General features: G+C 38.8%; 1 protein-coding gene across 3 annotated transcripts; it reads right to left on the minus strand.

The window, feature by feature from the left end:
- Positions 1-2,064: 2,064 nt before the first annotated feature.
- cdc16 (cell division cycle 16 homolog (S. cerevisiae)) lies at positions 2,065-26,023 on the minus strand. Of its 3 annotated transcripts, none has more exons than XM_062059747.1 (18): positions 25,801-26,023; positions 25,584-25,638; positions 20,738-20,835; positions 20,579-20,617; positions 19,422-19,559; positions 13,190-13,349; positions 13,000-13,094; positions 11,164-11,297; positions 11,015-11,094; positions 10,882-10,931; positions 10,741-10,814; positions 10,544-10,669; positions 5,961-6,113; positions 5,816-5,879; positions 5,682-5,743; positions 4,563-4,698; positions 4,377-4,467; positions 2,066-2,701 (listed from the first exon to the last, which is right to left on the minus strand). In XM_062059747.1, the coding sequence occupies exons 1-18, from the start codon at positions 25,846-25,848 to the stop codon at positions 2,448-2,450; spliced, it is 1,857 nt and encodes a 618-aa protein (XP_061915731.1). In that variant the 5' UTR covers positions 25,849-26,023; the 3' UTR covers positions 2,066-2,447. The 3 variants fall into 3 exon arrangements, with proteins under 3 accessions (XP_061915733.1, XP_061915731.1, XP_061915732.1); XM_062059748.1 differs by having other exon boundaries at positions 2,509-2,701; positions 4,381-4,467; XM_062059749.1 differs by lacking the exons at positions 25,584-25,638; positions 25,801-26,023 and adding an exon at positions 22,108-22,114 and having other exon boundaries at positions 2,065-2,701.
- Between the last annotated feature and the right edge of the window lie 816 nt (positions 26,024-26,839).

Raw genomic sequence — 26,839 nt, forward strand, 5'->3', positions numbered from 1 at the left:
CGCGTATTAAATAGTTGCTTTGTGACGGGAAAACGTATTAAAAAAACAAGTTGAAACATGCATCACTTACTTTTGTATCATCAAAGACAGCAAAATTGAAAAAATATTACTAATACAACTATTAGTCACAAAAATGGCTTTCTTAAAATGATACCCAAATTGTCATTAACGAAATCTTGGAAGATGGTAAAAAGTAGAAAAGCCTTCAAATTATGTTTATTGGAGGAATTTAAATTTGTTTAAGTAAGCGAAGTTTTTATGTATTTGTATCCATTTTATTTGAATCTCATTTGTATTTACTTTGACAGGTTTTGTTTATATATAGAGAATTCATGCGTATTTTATTTTATTTGTTTTATATTGCTATGTAAATTGTTCAACCTGGGGTAATATTTTGAATAATATTGTATTGAAATTGGCTTAATGTGTTTGTACATTGTTTTTGTGTTCAATTAAAAAAAACAAACGTACATTTTAATTTTTTTAAATAACAATTTGTAATTATTAACCAAACCCCGTTCTTATGGGGTTTTGCAGCTAACAAATTGCTTACAAAAACGTTTTTATTGAAAATTTTTAAATATTAGAAAACCTACTTTATTTAAAAAGTATATTTTTGGAGGTTATTCATATTTGTACAAATGCACATTTAAGATTAAAAGGAATATTTAAAAACAAATATGCTATTTTAAAACATTTGTACATATTGGAATTTGTTTGCACTCCTACAAAGGCATTTATATATATATATATATATATATATATATATATATATATATATATATATATATATATATTTTTTTTTTTCCCCCTTAAAAATAATCAAAAACATCACCAATCTTCAGCTGTACAGATGCCATGTTGCCTGTGAAGATGGTGACACCTGGGTATCATTTATAAGCAGAGGTACCCAAACTACGGCCCGCCAGCGTCCAAAATCCGGCCCGTGGGAAGTCCCAACTTAGAAACGTTTTTTTTAATTATTATTTTTTAATAATGTCCTTTCTAATCCATTTTCTACCGCTTGTTACTCTCGGTGTCTCCTAGCCGCTCAGGCAAATCATATCGTCTAAAAAAGCATTTTCCCACCGATAACGTGACATCATCGAAAGAGCGGCAAGTGCGCACTTACATATACTTTTTATTAGGGATGTCCGATAATGGCTTTTTGCCGATATCCGATATTGTCCAACTCTTTAATTACCGATACTGATATCAACCGATACCGATATCAACCGATATATGCAGTCGTGGAATTAACACATTATTATGCCTAATTTGGACAACCATGTATGGTGAAGATAAGGTACTTTTTAAAAAAAATTATAAAATAAGATAACTAAATTAAAAACATTTTCTTGAATAAAAAAGAAAGTAAAACAATATAAAAACAGTTACATAGAAACTAGTAATTAATGAAAATGAGTAAAATTAACTGTTAAAGATTAGTACTATTAGTGGAGCAGCAGCACGCACAATCATGTGTGCTTACGGACTGTATCCCTTGCAGACTGTATTGATATATATTGATATATAATGTAGGAACCAGAATATTGATAACAGAAAGAAATGGGGGGAGGGAGGTTTTTTGGGTTGGTGCACTAATTGTAAGTGTATCTTGTGTTTTTTATGTTGATTTAATAAAAAAACAAAAACAAAACAAAAAAACCCGATACAGATAATAAAAAAACCGATACCGATAATTTCCGATATTACATTTTAACGCATTTATCGGCCGATAATATCGTCAGGCCGATATTATCGGACATCCCTACTTTTTATATATAAAAAGTATATGTAAGTGCGCACTTATATATACTTTTTATATATAGAAAGTATATATATATATATACACACACACACATATATACTTGCCTGTTTTAACCCAATGCGGCCTCTGAGTCAAAAAGTTTGGGGACCCCTCATTTATAGCAATACCTATTAGTATTCTTATTTTGTACCGGACTACCTACCGTACTACTACTTACTCAACACACTGGAATACACATATTAAATATTGTGATTGCTATGCAATTAAAAAACCATCCAGTTATGACACATACACAAATCTATGTGCTAAAATCCTTAAAGGTATGCATGATTTATTGAAATGGAGTTGCTTGCAGCTTGTTTTCACCGACACTTCTCTTCTACTTTTTTGGCTCTTGCTGCCACAATCCACAGGTCTTGTCAAAGAGGAGGAGCATTAAAAAGTGACTTTAAGATGCAAGGTTAGCTTGTGTCCTTCCAGAGTCCAAGGCACACGCTGACTTGCCTTCAAGCTTCTTCTTGGCTTTGCATTGCTGTATCTTCAAAGTGGTAAGCACACCATCCACTCACTGCACAACACAAGAAAACCAGTCTTGTCCTCCGGCATGCGTCGCCGTGGCAACGTGTTGCTATGACAGTTCTGCCTCCGGGTCGAGTGTGCGGGTAAAAAACAACAATCATGTGCTGGTGTCCGACAAGGTGTCCAACATCACGTCGCTTTCGTACATGTCGCACTCCAGCGTCAACGAGAGCCGCAGGGGCATGTCCAGCACCATCTTGTCCTGGGTGGACAGTGGCGTCTCCACGGACATGGCGCTGGAGTCTTCCAGCCTCGGCGATGCCAGCGGGTCGCCGGGCTTCGTCGTGTTGAGCACCTTGATCAGGGCCGGTGTGTCCATGCTGCCTCGGACCTTGTCCTCGATGTCGGAGCCTGCTTAGTGAAAGACAGTAGATAGATATGTCTTTATCGTCATTGCACACGTACAACGAAACTTTGTTTTCAGCACAAACCCGTTCAAGATTAGACAAACAAACAGTGTACAGGGTTACAAGGCGCCCCGTAAAAGATGGGGAAAAAGGTAAAACGCTGGGGAAGGATGAGTAAAAAAATACAATCTAGACTGGAGTGGGAAAAAACCTCCATAGCAAAGCACATATATATATTACAGAGATATGTAGCAACAGAGGGAAGGGAGTGCGGGGTCATGACGGTAGGCCGCAGCTCTCAGCAGTAGCTAATGGTACAATAATTAATGGACGGTGGTAATATTTACATTGTGCAGTGAAAGATCACAATTTAAACGCATCATACGGAAAAAGACCACAGAAGAAAAAGAGGGATTAGACACTGAAATGTTGCTGTTAAAGTTAAGGAGTTTTGTGTTTTAAAACTGAGTGCACCACAAGGCTTGTAGTGAGAGTGGGAGTGTGTGTGTGTCTCGGCAGGGCAGCTACAAAAGAGGACAGTTCAGCTAGTTTTTGTTTTGGCTTTGATATTAAATAGAAAGTTGATCCATCACCCGAGTTACTTTTTGTTTTGTTTTTTGGCACCGACTGAAACCCAGCGATTAACGCAAAAACCAAAAGGTGCCATGTTACGGTACCTGGGTTGCGTTTGACGCCACACTTTCCGCACTTTGGGAACACTCCAGCAGCACTGAGAGCGGTCCACGCCACACAACCTCGAGGTAACATTGTAACTTTCAATGCTAATAAAAAAAATGTACTCAAAAAACGACCCAACCTAAGTAAAGTAAGGCTCCACTTCTCCTAAAATGTGCTAGCTTGATGCTAACATACATTGGCTTTGCTATTGACATTGCTACTGATTGGCATTAGCGATTTTACATGGCGATTACAACGCCTTGAGATTTGTTCATAAAAAACTAAGATGCACGTTACAATCAAACAGCTGGTGCGTAATATGTACAATACTTACAGTATTAACACTTCTTTGTTGCAACAACAACAACAACAACAAAAACACACTACTACTAATACACTACTGCCATCTAAAGTTTTGGACTTGCAACTGTAATTTCAACTTAATGTCATACTTGAAAATTATGATATGATAACAAAACAAAAACTGGAGAGCAGTTATAAATATCAGCTCATTTTTCAATATTGCAATAAAAAATGAAATTTTATTATCAAAACCAATTAATATTTATTGATAAACACAAAAGTACCAAAAATTAGTACCGTTAAGTACCCGTATCGATTCCCAGGTACCGTATCAGTTTAAATGTAAACTATCCATTCCTAATCACTCCCTTAGTTTTTTTTTTCAATAAACAGTACTATATCGCACTTTATATTGTGTTAAAGGTGTACACAGACAAAAATATGGACTTTTGTCAAGGTTAGAACCAATTATTTATGTTTTTTAAATGGATAAATTTGCTAATATATATACAAACTTTTCTGTTTACGAACTAATTAAGTTTGCAAATTGAGGTTCCACTGTACTTGAAACAATTCACAGTACTGTTAATAAAAGTTTTTTGACGCCGGTACAGATTTTATAGATCGGGCAGCGTCCCATCCTTTAAGGTTCCACTGTAAAAGGTCAATAGAAAACAAAAAAGAATAGTGCATCGCACCTACGTAGGCGTCCGTTTCGCCAATGTACATGTTGATGCAGTGGCCGAGCATGGTGACGGAAAATGCGTCGTCTCGTTTCAGTCCAAGCGCCTGCGTAAACAAAATGTAAAATAATAATAAAAAAAGATATTAGTCTATTTTAGCCCAAGCAGCGCCGTGCTCTGTAGAACAATTCGTGTTGCTACCGTGTGGAAGTAGTCGATGGCGCTCTCAAAGTCGCCCATGAGGCTGTGCACATAGCCTATAGCGGCGTAGGTGGAGGCGTGCTGGGGGATCAGCACCAGGGCTTGACGGTGGTACTCCAGAGCCTGGTCGTACTTTCTACAGAAATGCATACATACATATTTGAGTTAAAAAACATTGTACATTCCTAATGAAGCCTGTTGGAAGCAGATCAGAATCATATCCATATTTAAGTGTTACTTCTTTCTAAACTCCTATAGTCATATAAAGAATAGCTAGTATTCTTCCTTCTTTTTTAGTCTCATAGTAAGGTGTCGGCCTTCTAGATTGGAATGTGTCAGAGTAGAGATAACTCGGAGTAGTCTAAACAACGGGAGTGGGGGCGAGGTACAGAGGGAAGATCACAGCACTTGGGTGGGTTGGCAGAGACCGATCTGGACCGGGCTAGGGAACGCTTGTGTACTGAGATTGGTCTCACGTTTGTCCTCTAAGCTTGGAGAATAAACCACAACATACCAACTACTGCCTGTTGATTGAATATAAACATCAGCTTATTGCCATAAAAAGAATCTGGGAGAGACTAGCAATTTGAATTCCCCATTGGAGGAATGCTGGTCAACGCAACAAGCCTTAGCTTGACGCTCCTCAACTTTCTCCTGCTCCGCTTGCTGCAGCAACAACAAACAAACTCCAGACCCTCCTCTTCGTTTTGTATAGTTGAACTTAATCATTCAAAAACGTCAAACAATAACGATGTGGGAACAAATGAATGGAAAAACAAAGCGAGTTTGTTACCGTAAGAGAGTAAGAAAAAGTAAGAGTAAGGTCAAATTGGCTCGATTCCCCATACCTGACTGCCATTACCCACAATACATTGTGTCCAAAACCCTCTTACCACACAGATCCTTCCGCCATATATGCAATTAAACAGTTGCGTCATCAAATTATTTAGACAAATGTAATAATTACAAATAAAGTGTACCTTATAATTATTCTACGCATGCAAATAAAGTAAATAGTCCCATTTTGGCTGAATAAACGTAAAGCACCTTCCATAAAATGTAAATTAAACCGCATTTAGGCTCCTACAAACATTATAGGATAGGCCTAAGGTTACTTACTTGAGCTTGCGACACACATGACCCAGGTTGTTTAGCAAAGGCTCCCACTTGTCTACGGTCACCTTAAATCAATAGTAAGAACACGCTTTTAATCACTTATTCACAATATCAAAACTTGTTTTGCCAGCACTGACCTCATTCCCGATGGCCTTTATCTTCTCCATGGCATCAAGGAAATATCGCTCAGCCATCTTCCAGCTACGACACAGTGGAAAAGGTTTTGACACTACTACACATCTCCACTAGAGGGAGCCCTCCCAGCGAATGCGTTACACTCACTCTCCATTCTGAAAGGCGACCACCGCCACCTCGTGTATTACAAACGGGTCCTCTGGAGCGATACTCAGCGCCTGGCTGAAGAAGCGCTCGGCCAGTTTGGAGTTGTTGGTCAGGCCGTACTCCAGGCCGATGTACAGCATGGGTAAGTGACATCTGCATGACAAGGCACATGATTGGTGACCACTACTTTTGGGGGAAAAGTTGCGCATTCTTGGTTGGGAAACTAAACCCGTCACACAGTTTGAACATTATTTGTAAGTGGAAAGGTCTCCTCAGCCAATCAGAAGCCCAAGAAAAGGCACAACAACACAGGAATGATGAAAACAAAATGATGAATTTCATCATGTCCTTGCTGGACAAACGATGTATTCACTAGGGATGGGCGATACCACACTTTTAGGATTCGATACCGATACTTTTTCTTGCATTTTCATCGATACCGATACTGATACCATTAATTTCTTATTGGCAATTTTTGTCAGTCAAAAATATTATTACTATTGTTATTATTTAAGACAAATAACAAGACAAATACAGACCATTTATACCACATTTATTATGGTCAATATATAATAAAAGTAAAATTAAAATAAATAACATAAATATGAAAAATAAATTAAATATAAACAAAAATATACACATTTTCACTTTTCTTATTTTTAAAAAAAAAAGTCTTGGTAGAAAAAGCTTAAAAAAACAATTATTCATAACAATGTTATGTTTCAAACCCCTTTGTGGAAGTAAACTTATAACACTTCTCTGAAGCAAAGTCAATAATTTCCTTATCACAATAAACTAGGATTTCCTTGTCCTATAAACCTGCATACGAAAGATAGTTCCCTGAGAAAATTAACTTGGAAAAATGATCTACCAAAATGTCTGACACCATCACACATTTAGTGTACTCGAGATATGTCGTCACACGTCACACTTTACTGAAGTCTCAGATTGCTGTTCAGGAAAAGTAACAACGCTGTCGGCTGGCTGTGTGTGTGTGTGTTGCACGTTGACGACGCTCATTCGCTGTCTCCTGTGACGTGACTGGGCCAGCTCTATACTCTGCCAGGTACAGGGGTGTCCCAGCACATAGTAAGTTAAGTAAGTCATCAAAAACATCTGAAAGAGATGCTGGCACCCCCCACACGCCGTTTTTTGGTTTATATCGATACTTTTTTCAGAAAAGTGATGCCAAATGAGTAGCGTGTGAGTATCGATATATCGATACCACAGGATCGATACGCACATCCCTAGTATTCACACATTACATTTTCAAACATTTGGAATATTATTTTTTCAACTGTGTTTTGATAATTATATTCATCATCTTTTCTGGATATTACAGAGGCCTGGTGTGGCACTTTGAACTGCTTTACAGATACCATGTCTGCTTGGTAGTTAGTGTGTGTTTTATTAAATATGATGATGATGCTATCGGTCATACAGTAACTACAGCTACTTGACGTTCACACTGCAGGCCGGTTACGATATTCAAGCCCATAAATGACATGTGCAGTAGTGCCTTAATTTACAAGCTTATTCGGTTCTGTGACGGAGCTCTTAACTCAAAACACAGTATCCCACTGAAATGAATTTGAAATCAATCTGAGTGGTGTTCAGCCCCCCAAAATCAGCACAGTTTTAACATGTAATTTTAAAAAGAAAAACTAACGTTTAGATAAGAAATATTGTATAAAAACAACACAATAGAATGCACTACAAACAACCACAGTAGTTTTATAAAGTAATGTACTTTGGAAAGTAGACTTCTACAATGTCTCCTTGCAGCTGCTTCTCTATCAAACACATCATTAGCAGCCTCTTCATATTTTCATGGATAAATGGCTGCCGTTTCAATATTTTAAACAGTCTTTAGTACTACTCATTCTGCTTCAGTGTGGTGCAGACTAGCAGTGTGACGCTCCAATTCCTTTGCCAAGTTGGCGACACGTTCTGTCATGTTTTGGATAATTTATTTATTCAACTCAATGAATATTATCCATTTCTTTTTTTCAGCGATCGCCAGCTATAAGATAATGCTAGAGAGTAAGACCAGATGTCTTGGTTGGATGTGTGACATTTGCTATGCTAACTAATGCGTGTACTTCAAACATTTGCATGAAACTTAAAGCATGACGATTAGCCGAGACAGCTCTTATCTCGAAACACTCTTTAGTTGAGGTACCACGGTATCTTTTATTATTATTATTTTATTTCGATTATTTTTTCATGTCGACGTGAACGGTACAATACTGACCCCTGCCTCTTTCGTATGTTCATAAAGGAGAGCCACAATTAGTCAATTTTCTTTCTTAATGTCCTACACAAAATAATTTGGTTCAGAAAATGTTGATTGTGGTTGCACAAAATCCTCTAAATTGCCACAAAGGCACTGAGAGTGAGACCTACCACCCACGTTTACTTCCGCCATGACGTGACATTACCTTAATGTGAACGACAAAAAAATCCTAATTATTGTGAATGTAGTCTAAATTACAGACAACTAGAGGCTTTTTGAGGTGCTATTAATTGGGCTGCAGCGTCTATAAAAGCGGAAGCCCCTATCCAGTGTTGGGACTAACGCGTTACTTTGCTACTGTAACGCCGTTAGTTTCGGCGGTAACTAGTAATCTAACGCGTTATTTTTTATATTCAGTAACTCAGTTACCGTTACTACATGATGCGTTACTGCGTTATTTTACGTTATTTTTTATGTAGTATCGGCTAGAAACAGAAAATCTGAGTGTGTTTTATTGGAGCGCTGCAATGTCGTCCTTCTGATTCTTCCTGTGTAACAAGCCGGAGGCGCGCTCTGTGTGTGTCTGGGTGTGGGTGTGGGTGTGGGGAGGGGAGGGGCGTGTCTGTGTGTACTAACAACGGAGCCGCAGCCCATGTTAAGACACTCAACTCGAGTGTCTTAACATGGAGATATTCTCACTTCTTTTTTTTGTCGAGCACAGAGATAATAACATTTTAGTTAAATGTAAGTTGTGACTTGGATCAAAGATCCCGTCTAATGCCCAAAACAGCAATTCAAATCTGCCTGGTTAGGCTTTGCGTATGTCACGTGTGCCTTCCTTAGGTGAAGCCAGGTTTACAGCTATGTTGTTACCGTATTTTCCGCACCATAAGCCGCCCCGTGTTATAAGCCGCACATTCAATGAATGGCATATTTCAAAACTTTGTTTACCTATTAGCCGCCCCGTGTTATTAGCCGCACCTACGCTGCGCTAAAGGGAATGTCAAAAAAACAGTCAGATAGGTCAGTCAAACTTTAATAATATATTACAAACCAGCGTTCTAACAACTCTGTTCACTCCCAAAATGTAATGTGCAAATGTGCAATCACAAAAATAGTAACACTCAAAATAGTGCAGAGCAATAGCAACATCAATAACTCAACGTTGCTCGAACGTTAATGTCACACGACACACAAAATAAACATTTAAAGCTCACTTTCTGAAGTTATTACTCATCCACAAATCCCTCAAATTCTTCTTCTTCGGTATGCTTCACTTGTTTTTGACACCATTTGTGATGTGGACGCGCATGCAGTCGTAGATCAACAGGAACGGCGCTGCGTGAAAAAAGTCACCCGGTGTCTTCGCGTAAACGTCTATCAACCACTCGCTCATCTTTTCTTCATCCATCCATCCCTTCGAGTTAGCTTTTATGATGACGCCGGCTGGAAAGTTCTCTTTTGGCAAGGTCTTCCTTTTGAATATCACCATGGGTGGAAGTTTCTGGCCGTTAGCATGGCAAGCTAGAACCACAGTGAAGGACGACTTCTCATTCCCTGTGGTGCGAATATTCACCGTACGTGTTCCCGTTGTATCCACAGTGCGGTTCACATGAATATCAAAAGTCAGTGGAACCTTGTACACGTGTCTCTTAGTAGGAGCCATTTTGTGGTCTTTACAGAAACACACAAATGAAATGAAAGGTAATATCCGCGCGCTTCTTCTTCTACGGGGGCGGTTGCTTACCGTAGAAGAAGAAGCGCTTCCTCTTCTACGGGGAAAAAAGATGGCGGCTGTTTACCGTAGTTGCGAGACCTAAACTTTATGAAAATAAATATTAATATTAATCCATATATAAGGCGCACCGGGTTATTAGCCGCACTGTCAGCTTTTGAGAAAATTTGTGGTTTTTAGGTGCGGATTATGGTGCGGAAAATACGGTATTATGATGTTTGTTACTTATGTATGTTATGTTGCAGCTATTTAAAATAGTTTTGTCAATTTGTTCTGGCCTGAAATAAATTGGCCCTTTGAAACATATCTTTGTCTTTGTGTGTTGTACGTAGACCACATTGCTTTCTGAGTTCAGTGATGCAAATGCATGTCAAGTTGATCAACAGATTGTATTATTCTCCAGTGCAATAACAGTACTGAAATGAAGGCTAAAAGGGCATTAATGGGAGCTTTAAAAAACAAAGTAACTAAATAGTTACTTTTCACAGTAACGCATTACTTTTTGGTGTAAGTAACTGAGTTTCTTTTGAAATAAAGTAACTGTAACTAGTTACTGGTTTTCAGTAACTAACCCAACACTGCCCCTATCTGAGGAAGCTGAATGGAGCTCACCCTTTCATTAGCTGGGCGGCTGTGAAGTAAGCGGCCATGGCCTGGTCGTGCTCGCTCTCCATGGCGAAGGAGTGACCGTAGGCGATCCACGCGGGGCCGTACGTCCTCTCCAGAGTGGTGGCTTTGCTGAGGCACACGGCGTCACATTTCTCAATGCCTTTGATGTGCACTTTATTGTGCGTCGGCTAAATAAATACCTGAGGTAGCGACGGGCGTTTTCATTTTTATGGCCAACCATCAGATAGTAGCAGCCCACGGCGAACCAAGACACCTGGAAGTATCTTACTTCTTAGTACATCTTTCAAATAAATAGAAAGGTGTGTGGAGGCGACACTTACTGGGTTGTTGGGATACAGGTCTACAAGTTTGTGCGAGAGGTAAAACAACTCTGCAGGACGAAAACACACACAAAAACGCTTTTTAGTGACATTTCACTGTGTGGTAATGCGGGCAGTGTCACAAATTCGTTACCGTTTGCTTTTCCGAGTTCTACTAGGGTTCCTATGTGCACTGGTAAACAATTAGCATGGAAGGGGTCTTTAACCATCACCCTAAGAAGACAAAAGCAACGTGAGCTCACACACATACACACACTATATTGATACGCGACAATGACTTACATTGACGTAAGCTTGTAGCACATCTTAAAGTCACAGTTGTAATAATGCCTCTCCGCCAGAGACACCACCATGTCCAGGTTGTCCTGGAGACCGTTGACAGTGGCCGGCACAACTCGGTCACTGGGCTTGTTGTACTGTGGCGAGCATAAACACAAAATTATTATTTATTATTATTATTAGGTACACCTGCACCGAGAAATTCAGCTGTTCCAGTCAGTTTATAGGTAGTCTTTGATTAAAAGTAGCATGTTTAATAATGGGGTTGGGGATGAATACCGTTCACATCTGAAGTGATACGTTACCAATTCCCGGGACCTGGGAATCAGGACCGGTAGTCAACGGTACGTTTGTGTGTGTTAACAAATTGTTTCATAATACCATTTTATTCTAATGTAACATTTAAATATGAGCTGATTTTGATAACTGTGCTGTTCAGTTGTTTTACCTTGTTTTTGTATTACCGTACAGTGTTTCCCATAACTGCCAAGATACCTGTGGTGGTGGGGGCGTGGCTATGGGCGTGGTCACCATGTCATCATCGAGTAATTTGCATAATTTACTACAATGATATGATTTTCTCTAAAAAGGCTCAAAAAATGTATACTTACTAATTAATAATAACAGTTTTGTTTTAAACGTCCATCCATCCATCCAACCATCCATCCATTTTACAATATAATTACAACACTTTATGTACATTTTTATATACAGATTTGAAAAATAAGTTATTCACTGAAATATATTTATTAATTGTGGTTCTTACAAAAAATACATCTTATAAAATATAAAAGCTAAAATGTCTCTTAAAGCTCTGCCCCTTTAATTAGTGCATACTAAATAATTTAACTTTTGCCTACTACTACAACCATATTATTTACCAGCAACATAAAGTGAAACAGGGGCAGAGGTGTCCTGCCACAGTCAGTAACAAATAAACAGAAAACAGTAGTGGTCAAATACAAATAAGGCAACAAGAGAAGTATCCTACACTTCTCTTTTGTAAAGTAAATCTGAACAGCCTATATGGGCATCTACATCAACTATATGATTTGCCTGAGAAGCTGGACAGGACAAAAAAAAAAACAAAAAAAAAAACAAACATTTTTTAATTTTTATTTTTTATTTGTGGCGGACGTAATTCTTTCGTGGCGGGCCGCCACAAATAAATGAATGTGTGGGAAACACTGCCGTATTTTCCGGACTTTAGAGCGCACCAGTATGTGAGCTGCATTAACTACATTTTAGAAGAAAAAAATATTTGTCCATATATCAGCCACACCCTACTAGAAGCCGAAGACAGATACGTTGTGAAATTAGGTATTTACACAGAAAGATTGTGTAAATGTTTATTTACAGTGGGTACGGAAAATATTTAGACCCCTTTACATTTTTCACCCTTTGTTTCATTGCAGCCATTTGCGAAAATCCAAAAAGTTAATTTAATTTCTCATTAATGTACACTCAGCACCCCATATTGACAGAAAAAAACCCTCCGACCACCACCTATCATTCATTCATTATTCATTCACCAGTGTGAGCAGCACCGGGGGCAAGGGTGAAGTGTCCTGCCCAAGGACACAACAGCAGTGATTTGGATGTCAAAAGGCAGGGAGCGAACCTGCAACCCTCAGGTTTCTGGCACGGCCGCTATACCCACTACGCCATGCCGCATCAATATTATTATAATTTTTTTGGTTGCCTTATTTAGCTACCCTACTGCCAACTAAGTTATTGTGACTTCTATAAGACTTACAGAGTGGTCTAAATGTACTTTTTTTTTAAAAATCAGCCATGTGAGTGCTTAAAAGTCAACTTTTAAATGGAAAACTCTTTTACCTTCTTTAACTTGTTTTCAAACAGGAAATGAAGAAGCTCCACCTCTTCCTCTGTGCACTGTTGCTTTAGAGGCAGCGAGTCCAGGAAGTCTTTCTCTATTGGAGACAGGATTATATGACAATCATGCACGAGTGACAGGTTTGCAAACGGGGCTAGGCAACAAAAAGTAGGCCCGGAACCCGTCCCTCACCTTCCTGGGCCGTGAGCATGTGGTGCGACGTCAAGAGGTCGAAGGCTTCGAAGCAGTACACGTCCAGTTTCAAGGCCTCTTTGTAGCTGGAGGTGGCCAGGGGCCTGTTGTCCATGGCGTCGTAGATTTTGCCGCGCAGGAGGCAGATGGAGCTGCTGATCTGAAATAGAAAAATGCGTCACTAGAACATTTTTAATGACTGAATATTTTCTCAAGGGACAATGCTATACAAAATAAACTGGAATATACTTTTGTGCAGCTTGTTTAGCAGTATAGATTTACTATCCACTGAAAACGAGTCAGTAAGTAGCGGGTAACACCAGTGAATCTAGGGCTGGGTATTATGGCTGAAAACCGTATCACAATACAAGTGTTTTGTATTGGTCGATATCAATAATTCATATTTTTTATGACCTATCGAAAACTAAGACCAGTAAACATTTGTATTTCAAACATAACCTTCCTCAAAATATAACCCCCTCAGCTATCAAGACAGAAAGGAAATGTCAACACAACCATGGAAAACAATCAATGTTACAAAATTGTAAAATCCCTTTGAACACTTATAGGGGAACTGCACTTAATTTTTTGGAATTTTGCCTATCGTTCACATTGATTATGAGAGACAATAAGACAAAAGTGTTTTCTTCTTCTCTTTTTAACATACAAAAATCGTCTCGTGCTAGGTGGCTAGCAATGCAGCTAATGGGAGCAATCAATTCTACTTCTAAATCACTTTAAAAAGGCATTCAAAAACTGTCAACAATACTTCATTTACATTCCATAACCTGTATATTAACCAAGCTGTCGCGACATTGTTATTGTAAGAGCGAACACTGAGGATTTTTTTTTGTAGCGTACTAACACATCTGCGTGCTTCGGTATTAGCCGTAAAAGCTAACTACGGAAAGAGATAAGATAGCTTCTACAACAAAACAAAACGCGTTTAAGTTTGTAATGCACAACACTGTGATACGACACCGATTTGTACCGACTGAAAAAACATGAACAATCATATTACAGTATCTGTAAAGTATTAGCCCACATTTCATCTTTTGTTTGTACACAGCTGATCTAGCCAAACAGTGTATATACGGTAGTTGTACTAACACGCATGGCGTGCTGCATGTATCATGATCAATATTAAAGTGACTCACTCGATGGACGGTTGTTTGTCTGGTCCAGCTGGCCGGGGACGTTTAATGTTGATTTTGGGTAAGCAATCCATTTATGTTGAAATAGCTTGACTCCAAGTTCTATATTTATAGCATCAAAATCGCTTTCATCCCCCTCTCCCGGCTTCCGTCAGCTCCAACGTCTCACTCTTCCTTCGTGCTAGCTTCTACAAGCAGCAGTATATTTAGCTTTAAAAGCATAAGGTTGTGAATCCTCATTTGTCCAAAATTAGTCGTCTTCGTTGTCTATAACCAAGTCTGCCATGATTAGAAAACATGTGTGTTCCGGAAGTAGGAACACACATGTAGCCAGAAGACAGACGTGCGTTACTATGGAAACGAAAATCAATGCGCAGAAAAAAAAAGTCCCGGTAATGATTAAAATTATCAAAATACGGTAAATATGTTCAATATTTACCGTACCAAGGTGACTGTTACTACATTATATATATACTTGCAGTGTGTATATTGTACATATTACTTATTGTTATGAAGGTGTCTGTTACTACATTATATATATACTTGCAGTGTGTATATTGTACATATTACATATTGTTATGAAGGTGTCTGTTACTACATTATATATATACTTGCAGTGTGTATATTGTACATATTACTTATTGTTATGAAGGTGTCTGTTACTACATTATATATATACTTGCAGTGTGTATATTGTACATATTACATATTGTTATGAAGGTGTCTGTTACTACATTATATATATACTTGCAGTGTGTATATTGTACATATTACTTATTGTTATGAAGGTGTCTGTTACTACATTATATATATACTTGCAGTGTGTATATTGTACATATTACTTATTGTTATGAAGGTGTCTGTTACTACATTATATATATACTTGCAGTGTGTATATTGTACATATTACATATTGTTATGAAGGTGTCTGTTACTACATTATATATATACTTGCAGTGTGTATATTGTACATATTACATATTGTTATGAAGGTGTCTGTTACTACATTATATATATACTTGCAGTGTGTATATTGTACATATTACATATTGTTATGAAGGTGACTGTTACTACATTATATATATACTTGCAGTGTGTATATTGTACATATTATATATTGTTATGAAGGTGTCGGTTACTACATTATATAAATACTTGCAGTGTGTATATTGTACATATTACATATTTTTATGAAGGTGTCTGTTACTACATTATATATATACTTGCAGTGTGTATATTGTACATATTACATATTGTTATGAAGGTGTCTGTTACTACATTATATAAATACTTGCAGTGTGTATATTGTACATATGACATATTGTTATGAAGGTGTCTTTTACTACATTATATATATACTTGCAGTGTGTATATTGTACATATTACATATTGTTATGAAGGTGTCTGTTACTACATTATATAAATACTTGCAGTGTGTATATTGTACATATTACATATTGTTATGAAGGTGTCCTACATCATGTGTGTACATAAAAAGGTTTCGAGAGGGTTTTTAATTTTTTTAGAGGACTTTGAAGGCTACAACGATGACTTCCATCAGCTGCATCCTTCAAGCATTTTTATCATCTTTAAAATCGTTTAAAAAACAAAAATAAAGTGTGTTCTTGTCTCTCATAATGACGACAGACAAAATTTCTAAGAAAGTGCAGTTCCCCTTTAACCTCTTGACATTAAGGTGCCAAAATAGGGAATATGTAAGAAATACTTGAAGTGTGACAAAATAGTGCAAAGTGTGAAAAAGTGAACCAAGAAACCTGAGAAAAACCAGGAAACTATTTTCTGCAGGTTTAGTGCCAAGAAGTTACGGCGGTGCTCTAAAGGGTGAGCGCAGCTAAGGTGGTGTGGTATTACCAATCTTGGTGGGGACAAGCACCTTACATAATTTACAGACCAGGCTTGACTACAGTACGTTTTTTTTTTTAAAAACAAAAAACTGTCATACTGTCGAGGTGACTTTTTTTGTTTTATCGTGCAAAGAATCAACAAACTGGCACAATTAATCTTGATTGTTGATACTGGTACCTTATTGGCTTGTCCCTCTAACTGATCAGTGCTGACTTCCTGAGTTGCTTAGTTACCAGAGAGTGAGTGCCTTTGTTTGTGCAACCAATCTTGCTTCGCAACTTCCAGTTTCATCCGACAAAGAAAACAAAAATCAAGTGTTTTATCGAACACACTTTTCATTGATAGATTACGTGTCTATTACGATATATATTCAGGGTTTCCCCTTAATGTAATTGAATGTGGCGTGCCGATGCGGCATTTTTTTTACCGCCACACCTTGAAAATAAGGGCTTCTTTTAAAACTTGAAAACAAATTAATTTTTCACTTTAATCACAAATCTTATGATAACAAACAACGGCACAATTCCAACATGCTTAACTCCCATGAAAACACTTCCGTCTCCTTGAGACTTTGCTTCCCCGCCGGACACACAACAACGCTTCCTCATTCTTCGCCAATCACCTTTCAGGCACGGACGGTGTGTTTGCAAACATGGGAAAAACTGACATCAAATCCAAATCACACGAACATAAAACATTAACATTAGCTGGTTGTTACAGCATGAACTGATATATATAGCCTATTATTTGCGCACTATTGACAAGTGATGTACCGAAAAATAGACCACCAAAAAAACACTTTGATCACCAAAAACTGCGCTACCGAAACCGGATGTAAACAAAACGCACTCCATTGTCTGGAGCGGTGACAGCATATTAGCGATGTAGACGTGATTAGACCTGCGCGGACAACCATCTACAAAATGTGCAAATATTAAGAGGACAATGGTGGCTTTTAAAAAGAGAAAGTCCAACTACAGCAACAGTGCAAAGCAAGTGTGACATCACTCTTTAGTCAGGGACAGAAGTAGAGTCTCCAAACACAAGTACATTTTATAATAACACCAGAAGAAGATGCTAGATTTGTTGCTGGTTGTTTTTAATTTTGAAAAAAATTCATTAAAAGTCAGCAAACACTTGAAAAAAATCTGAACAAAGTACTTTGTACAAAAAGCAGCAACAATTGAAAATATTGCAAAACAATAGAAATATATGTTAATACTAATTAATAAAAACAGACTTGTTTTAAATGTAATTATGCATACATTTTTTGAGTCTTTAAAAAAAAAAAAATCACATAATGGCAAATTATGCAAATTACTCAATTTTGACCACGCCCATACTGCCACAGGTATCTTGGCAGTTTACCCTGATATTGATCTTGGTTTTTTTCCCCAAGCTGAAAGTGAAACACAAGATAATTGTGGTTTGCCGACATGGTGGTGTGGTATCAAAGCAACTACAACGGGGAAGCTGTGGTTCATTTAGGATAAACACGAATTCCAACATGGACTAGGGCAGGGGTAGGGAACCTATGGCTCTCGAGCCAGATGTGGCTCTTTTGATGACTGCATCTGGCTCTCAGATCAATCTGAGCTGACAGTGCTTTAACACGATAAGTCATGAATAATTCCGCTGGTAATCAGTGTTCAAAATAACGTTCAAAACATATATATATATATGCATTTTTAATCCATCTATCCGTTTTCTACCGCACCTGTTCAAGAAGTCGCATTAGTGGTAAGGAGTGTTTTATTTATTATTGGTTAGCTTCAGAATAAACAATGTTATCAAAAAGAATAAGAGACTTGTTATACTCTAAAAATTAGGGATGTCCGATAATATCGGACTGCCGATATTATCGGCCGATAAATGCTTTAAAATGTAATATCGGAAATTATCGGTATCGGTTTCAAAATTATCGGTATCGGTTTCAAAAAGGAAAATGTATGACTTTTTAAAACGCCGCTGTGCACACGGACGTAGGGAGAAGTAGAGCGCCAATAAACCTTAAAAGACGCTACCTTTACGTGCCGACCCAATAACATAATATCTACGGCTTTTCACGCACACAAGTGAATGCAACGCATACTTGGTCAACAGCCATACAGGTCACACTGAGGGTGACCGTATAAACAACTTTAACACTGTTACAAATATGCGCCCCGCTGTGAACTTACACCAAACAAGAATGACAAACACATTTCAAGAGAACATCAGCACCGTAACACAACATAAACACAACAGAACAAATACCCAGAACCCCTTGCAACACTAACTCTTCCGGGACGCTACAATATACACCCCCCGCTACTCCCTACCCCCACCTCAAACCCGCCCCCCCCCCAACCCCGCCCACCTCAACCTCCTCATGCTCTCTCAGGGAGAGCATGTCCCAAATTCCAGGCTGCTGTTTTGAGGCATGTTAAAAAAAATAATGCACTTTGTGACTTCAATAATAAATATGGCAGTGCCATGTTGGCATTTTTTTCCATAACTTGAGTTGATTTATTTTGGAAAACCTTGTTACATTGCTTAATGCATCCAGCGGGGTATCACAACAAAATTAGGCATAATAATGTGTTAATTCCACCACTGTATATATCGTATCGGTTGATATCGGAATCGGTAATTAAGAGTTGGACAATATAGGAATATCGGATATCGGCAAAAAAGCCATTATCGGATATCTCTACTAAAAATGTTGGTCTTACTTAAAAATGCGCGCATTTAGTTGTATTCAGTGTTAAAAAAATATTATATGGCTCTCACGGAAATACATTTTAAAATATTTGGCTTTCATGGCTCTCTCAGCCAAAAAGGTTCCCGACCCCTGGACTAGGGCATTCTGAAGTAGAGCACCATGCCCTCCGTTTGGAAACCGGACCACGTGGTTGTCTTCCAACATAATAACTAGCCCAAACAAACCTCCTTGCTGTACACTGACTATTCTAAAGTATGACAAAGCTTCATTTTGATCGGGTTGTGCCTTAAAAAAATAATGCATTTCACGACAAGCAGCAACCAAAAGAAGGCCAAGTCATTCCCAACTGGATAACTGCCTTGAAAGTTGGCCCATCAGTGCCCTTATGCCGCCAGCTTCACAAGATAGCAAGGTCATATTTGTCAACAAGAAAAAAATGTAGGCTTGCATATTTGAATGTGAGCATGTAATTAACCTTTCTGTCGTTTCAGTACTGAGATTCACTTACAGAGGCGGGCGACATGTCCCAGTCCTTGTTCGACTTTGGCGTCTCCAACTCCTCTTTCACACTCCGGTCCAGCAGCTTCTTACAACCAGACTCCACTGAGAGAATATCCAAAGCCTGCTGAAACTCTTTGGCGGCATACTAGTAAAACCAAAGAGTCCACCAATGAGTTCATTACAACGGTATTTGTACAACTGCAAAGGTGTTTTAAATAGTAGGGGTGTAACGGTACGTGTATTTGTATTGGACAGTTTCGGTACGGGGGTTCCGGTTCGGTTCGGAGGTGTACCGAACGAGTTTCCACACGGACATATTAAGTAGCGTAACGCACGTTGTGTAAACAATGCACACCGAGGCACAACACACGGCATGCTAGCAGCTAACGGGCTAGGATAGACTGACCATACGTCCTCTTTTCACCGGACATGTCCTCTTTTGCAGAGCTGTCAGGGCGGAGTTTCTGAAATGCCTCAAACGTCCGGCATTTTGAGTTAGGGTTGCGTGTATTTTCAATGTACGTTCAGGGTTAAGAAGGGGTTAAAAACAAAACAAATTGTGCGCGCAGCAGCATTGGTGAGGGAGGGGCAGAGACAGAGAGAGAGAGAGAGTTATGATAAACGCGCATGCGTCGCCAGGCTCTGCTTTTTATCCATAGATTTATCACATTTAATTTTTTATTATCTATAGCAGGGGTGTCAAAAGTGTGCCCCGGAGGCCATTTGCGGCCCACAGCTAATGTTTGAAAGGCCCACGGCACATTCTAAAAATACTATTAAAATAAACAAAAACATAAAAGTGAAATAAAAAAGCTTAAAAGTGAAATGTAATTTAGAAAAAGTTGCAATGTTGACTAATAAAACAAAGCTGTTTTTTTTTTCTTTCAAACTGTCATTGCTCAAAACATAATATTGAATCAAAATCAATGTTATTATGAATTATTGACCTATCCAAGGTTCCCATTACTTCACATCAAATATTCCACTAAGAAAAATATTTTTGGTGGAAGATTTTGCAAATTTGGTAAATAAATAACCCCAAAATTAATATTTTGTTGTTTTCTTACTGTACCGAAAATGAACCGAACCGTGACCTCTAAACCGAGGAACGTACCGAACCGAAATTTTTGTGTACCGTTACACCCCTATTAAATAGTAACTTACATGGCACCGTGCAGCAAGATACTGACAAGCACCGTACAGCTGCATTGGAGATGATATCAGTCACAATAGTGGAGTTCATTTGAAGAATAGCACATTTGTCAGCTCCACAAATACATCAGTCAAAATATTTAGGTGTGCCTATATAACTTCCGGAAATACCTTATCAAGCTTCCTGGAGCGGAGTGCGTGCGAGGCTCTGTGATATTGTGATGTCAGGAAAAGGCACTGAGCAAGCCAGTAGATGTCCTGGGGGTCCTCTGGAGGACATAAACAGAGAAAAGAAACATCTTTTAATTGGGTCCAAAAAATAAACAATCACTTGAGCAGATAAGGCAAGCAGATGTGTGTGTGTGTGGGTTGCAGTTTATTGTTTTGTCATTTTGGATTAATGTTGTAATGTAAAGTATTTAATTTCACACATGAATACCTTAAAAGAAAGCGATTGCAGCTATTTGGGATACAACACATCTCAGACGGCAAGAGAACTTTCCAATGTCCAGGTCAGCTGTGATTCGACTTAACGAAAAACTTAGTCCATTTGTCGAAGGAGAGACAACGACAATGCGGGCTCCCGTGGATGTGATAAAAAAGGTAGCGTGTACTTTGTATTACCTGGTCGTCGAGGGAAAACTACAGAAAACGGTGAATGCTTTTGGATTGGCAAAGCAGACTGTATTAGTTCATGTCCGCCATGTATGTTGCGGACTCAACGTCTAGGTCCAGAGGATATAAAGTCACCAACAACGAATGGACAATGAAGGTGAAAGCAAAAGAGTGAGGAGTGTCCCGACCAGATATCTAGATCCCGAGATTGATTGTTGTAAAATGCTCTTTGTCACATTGTGTACTTTTACGTGCTTATTAAAGATTTGATTAATTTATGATGGCTCAGGTGTGATTCACTACAATAGGGCCCCACAGCACACTGGATTCCAGTTAATTGAAATACCACAACACTGGATATTGTTCAGAAAAGTTACATTTAAGAACTTGCACACAAAGCAACACTGGAGGTGACTATGACGTGCACATTTTTCGTGCATGCGTACTAGGTCGTGTTGCGCCGGTGGACGGAGGGGGTCTTAAACGGTGGCATTGTTGTGTGTGGTTAGGTTGGATTTACCCTGCATAACCTTATCCGGCTTAGTGTAAACGGGGCCTTATAGTCCCAACAATTCAGGTATTACATTTTTGCCAACTTGTACTTTTCTGTGAAGTACTTTGAATTGCCTTGTGTACAAATTGTGCTCTATAATAAAACTTGCCTTGCTTGATGTTCTTAAATGCAACTCGTTTACAAATAAACCGCACAATAATAACAATACTACAAATATTTGTGAATTGTTAATCATAAATAGACAACTAATAAGTTTAAACATTCAGATAAAGACAAGTAAAGATTGCACATGTATAAATACTGTATGTCCTTTGACTGAGACGCACTATTCACGAGTCATTTCTGGATACAGATTGAGCAATGATGACATACATGAGTTAGAAGTCCATCATAACGCCGGCGAATACTTAACCATGAGAAAGAGATGCTACCTTGTAATTAATGTTGAGTTCTCTTCTCCTTGCCTTGAGTTTGAAATGTGTCTGTTAACAAGTGCCATTTTGGAGTTCTTATACACATGGTACGGAAGTGGAGGAAGCAAGAATGCTGAGTTATAGTGAATGAGTTGAATAAAGTTTGACTTACCAGTAGGGCTGGGCGATATATCGATATACTCGATATATCGTGGGTTTGTCTATGTGCGATATAGAAAATGACTATATGGTGATATTCGAGTATACGTTCTCAGGTAGTTGCTTTTAGCTGCGGGCATTACACTACAGGCTCTTCTCACTCTTTCTTGTCTCTCCTTCTCACAGACAGCAAGCGCACCTTCTTACATACGTCACAAATGTATACGCCCTCGCGGAGCAGAGAGGTAGCAGCATGGGTAACGTTAGCTGTGGTGCGAGTGGTAATACGAGAGAAAGAAGGTGCGAATCTGGTAACAAATGAAGGAAGAATTCCCAAGAAAAACAACAGGGGGTCCATCGTCTGGCGGTGGTTTGGCTTCAAGTGGGAATATGTCGAACAGACAACCGTAATTTGTCAAGTGTGGGGCAAAAGCGTTTCTACAAAAAGTAGCATTACTGCTAATACGTAGCATCATTTGAAAAGTCACCTGCTGGAGAATGAAGAGTGCTTACTCCGCATGTCAACATCTCCGTTCGGTGCCACACCAACAAAATGCCGGGGCAACCATTTCCACATCAACACCGTATGAAAAAAAAAGGAGATAACCTACCACATAGCGATTTGATTTCCTATTATGCAGCTCATTTTTATTGGACAGTTATTGAAATATATTGTGTGACATCATGCACTAAAGTGCACTTTATTTGTTTTAAACTATTGTGGGCGTTCTGTACAAAAAGTGCACTTTAATTTAGTGTTGTTGTGATATGTCATCTTAGTGACATCATGCACAAAAGTGCACTCATAGCTTGTTTTAAAATGTCTCTGACAATCTTGCACGTTCTGTTTTGGAAATGACATGAATGTTTGTGCCACTGCTTAATAACTGTTTAATAAATACACTTTTGGTCAATTGACTTAGTTGTGATTTCCCGCTCTGCATGAAAGTTTAAATTCAGCATATATTAATGCAGTATGAAGAAGAATGTTTTAAATTAGACACAGAATCATCATACTGCTGTGATTATATGCATCAAGTGTTCATTGAAGGCTAAGGCAAAATATGGAGATATATATCGTGTATCGTGACATGGACTAAAAATATCGAGATATTAAAAAAAGGCCTTATCGCCCAGCCCTAAGATAAACTAAACTATAACTAGATAAAGACAAGTAAAGATTGTAAATGTACAAATACTGTATTTCCTTTGACTGAGACGCACTATTGACGAGTCATTTCTCCGAAGTGGGCTGGCTCAGGGTGGAGGACAGAGTACAACAACTTGCACTGAGCCTGGTCTATAAAATCTGCTACACCTCCCTGATACCGAAGTACATGTCAAACTACTTCCTTAACGGAAATGACCGCCATAACCACAACACCAGGGGGAGCTCCACTAACCACGTTAAACCCAGATTCCGATCTAACAAAGGTCTTAACTCATTCTCCTTCTATGCCACATCAATGTGGAATGCGCTCCCAACAGGTGTAAAAGAAAGGGCATCTCTATCCTCCTTCAAAACCGCAATAAAAGTTCACCTCCAGGCAACTTCTAAACTAACACCCTCCCCGGATTATTAAAGGCCTACTGAAAGCCACTACTAGCGACCACGCAGTCTGATAGTTTATATATCAATGATGAAATCTTAACATTGCAACACATGCCAATACGGCCGGGTTAGCTTACTAAAGTGCAATTTTAAATTTCGCGCTGAATATCCTGCTGTAAACGTCTCGGTATGATGACGCCTGCGCGTGACGTCACGGATTGTAGAGGACATTTTGGGACACCATAGAGGCCAGCTATTAAGTCGCCTGTTTTCATCGCAAAATTCCACAGTATTCTGGACATCTGTGTTGGTGAATCTTTTGCAATTTGTTTAATGAACAATGGAGATAGCAAAGAAGAAAGCTGTAGGTGGGAAGCGGTGTATTAGCGGCCGGCTACAGCAACACAAACACGTAGCGGCTACGTCGTAGCCGGTTTTTCATTGTTTACATTCCCGAACGATGACAGTCAAGCTTTACCATTGGCCTGTGGAGTACTGGGACAACATAGACTCTTACCAGGAGGACTTTGAGTCGGATATGCATGCTTGTGGAGATGGGACAACAGAGATTCTTACCAGGAGGACTTTGAGTTGGATACGCGCTACCGTGAGTATGCAGCTGAGGCTTCCGAACATTTGATCGCTTGCCCGTACGTGCGTGCCGCTATGTACATGTCACGTACGTAACTTTGGGGAAATATATGTGCTGTATGAACTTTGCGGAGGTGAACGGTACTCTGGGCTGTGGGATTGAGTGTGTTGTGCGGGTGTTTGATTTGTATTGGCGGGTTATATGGACGGGAGGGGGGAAGTGTTTGTTATGTGGGATTAATTTGTGGCATATTAAATATAAGCCTGGTTGTGTTGTGGCTAATAGAGTATATATATGTCTTGTGTTTATTTACTGTTTTAGTCATTCCCAGCTGAATATCAGGTCCCACCCGCCTCTCACAGCATCTTCCCTATCTGAATCGCTTCCACTGCCCTCTAGTCCTTCACTCTTACTTTCCTCATCCACAAATCTTTCATCCTCGCTCAAATTAATGGGGAAATCGTCGCTTTCTCGGTCCGAATCGCTCTCGCTGCTGGTGGCCATGATTGTAAACAATGTGCAGATGTGAGGAGCTCCACAACCTGTGACGTCACGCTACTTCCGGTACAGGCAAGGCTTTTTTATCAGCGACCAAAAGTTGTGAACTTTATCGTCGATGTTCTCTACTAAATCCCTTCAGCAAAAATATGGCAATATCGCGAAATGATCAAGTATGACACATAGAATGGATCTGCTATACCCGTTTAAATAAGAAAATCTCATTTCAGTAGGCCTTTAATAATCAAATGTAGATACTTTTTCTTATACTTTCTGATCTCTCTCTCTTACTATGTCCACTACTTGCTGTACATATCCTACCAAGTCAGACCTACACTGTTCCAATGTTCATTTCTCTGTTCTCAATTGTTGATGACTGAAGTGCTGATAACAACCAAACCAAACCCCAACTCCATATCCCACACCCCGGATTGTAAATAATTCAATGTATATACTCTGATGATTATCTTGTGTGATGACTGTATTATGATGATAGTATATGTCTGTACCATGAATCAATTTAAGTGGACCCCAACTTAAAGAAGTTGAAAAACTTATCGGGGTGTTACCATTTAGTGGTCAATTGTAGGGAATATGTACTGTACTGTGCAATCTACTAATAAAAGTTTCAATCAATTAAAAAGAAGTCCATCATAACGCCGGCGCATACTTACCATGAGAAAGAGACGCTACCTTGTCGGCCCAAAACAGTGCACTTTGATATTGTTGCTGCAATGACACACACATATAAAAGAGTACACATATAAAAGAGTCAGTCCAACATTATTGTGCTTATTTAAATAAAAAGCGTTAGCTGCACTTCGTGGCTCCGTTTGAACGCAAGCTAGCGCTAAGCTAGCATGGAAGAAAAGTCCAAAACAAGACAAATACCTGGTCGATGTACTGCCGCACTCGCTTGCGAAGTCGCTCCAGATTCATGTTGAAGTGTTATTTAGCGCAGCAGTCGGAAAACATTACACACATGTCCTTGTCGACACGAGAAGACAGGCAACAACATAGAGACGCTCAATGTGTGACTAGCCTGCGCCCCTGTTTGAAATCTCATCTCCGGCTTCCTCCTGGCGGCTGGCGCCCCCGGTGCTTGGCTAAAACACACCGGTAGGAAACTGTGTTGAAAATAAAAAAAGGTTCCGTCTATTATTCTTTAATTTCTATTTCACTGTGCTGTTTATTTTTTTAAATAATTTAAACAGTCAATATTGTATTTCTGATTATTATTTTGGATGTATTCTCATTTCAATTGCTTTATTTCAATGTAACATTTTAGAGATGTCCGATAATATCAAACTGCCGACATTATCGGCCGATAAATGCTTTAAAATGTAATATCGGAAATGATCGGCGTCTGTTACAAAAAGTTAAATTTATGACTTTTTAAAACGCCGCTGTGTACACGGACGTAGGGTGAAGTACAGAGCACCAATAAACCTTAAAGCAGTGGTTCTTACCCTTAATGGTTGATTGATTGATTGAGACTTTTATTAGTAGGTTGCACAGTGAAGTACATATTCCGTACAATTGACCACTAAATGGTAACACCCGAATAAGTTTTTCAACTTGTTTAAGTCGGGGTCCCGGAGGTACCGAAACCCACCAGTTTCACCGAACCCTTCTTTAGTGAAAAATAAATTTATTTTTTTTTCAAATTCAAGACAAAGTTATATGTTTTTGGTCAGGCCTGGCCCTAACCAATCTGGCGCCCTAGGCAAGATTTTAGGTGGCGCCCCCCCACATCGGCAGTGAAGTGTATATACTCACAAGAAACAGAATAGCTTTGTCTTTGACCTTTTTTTTTACTTAAAGAAAGCAAATTAACATATTATATGAGAATGTTATGATTATCTTTAACCGAATCACAGCAGTGCTCAAATTAAAAAACAGCATTCACTCTCATGTGATATTGCTTAAT

The sequence above is a fragment of the Entelurus aequoreus genome, linkage group LG10, assembly GCF_033978785.1.
Source record: "Entelurus aequoreus isolate RoL-2023_Sb linkage group LG10, RoL_Eaeq_v1.1, whole genome shotgun sequence".
Taxonomy (NCBI): domain Eukaryota; kingdom Metazoa; phylum Chordata; class Actinopteri; order Syngnathiformes; family Syngnathidae; genus Entelurus; species Entelurus aequoreus.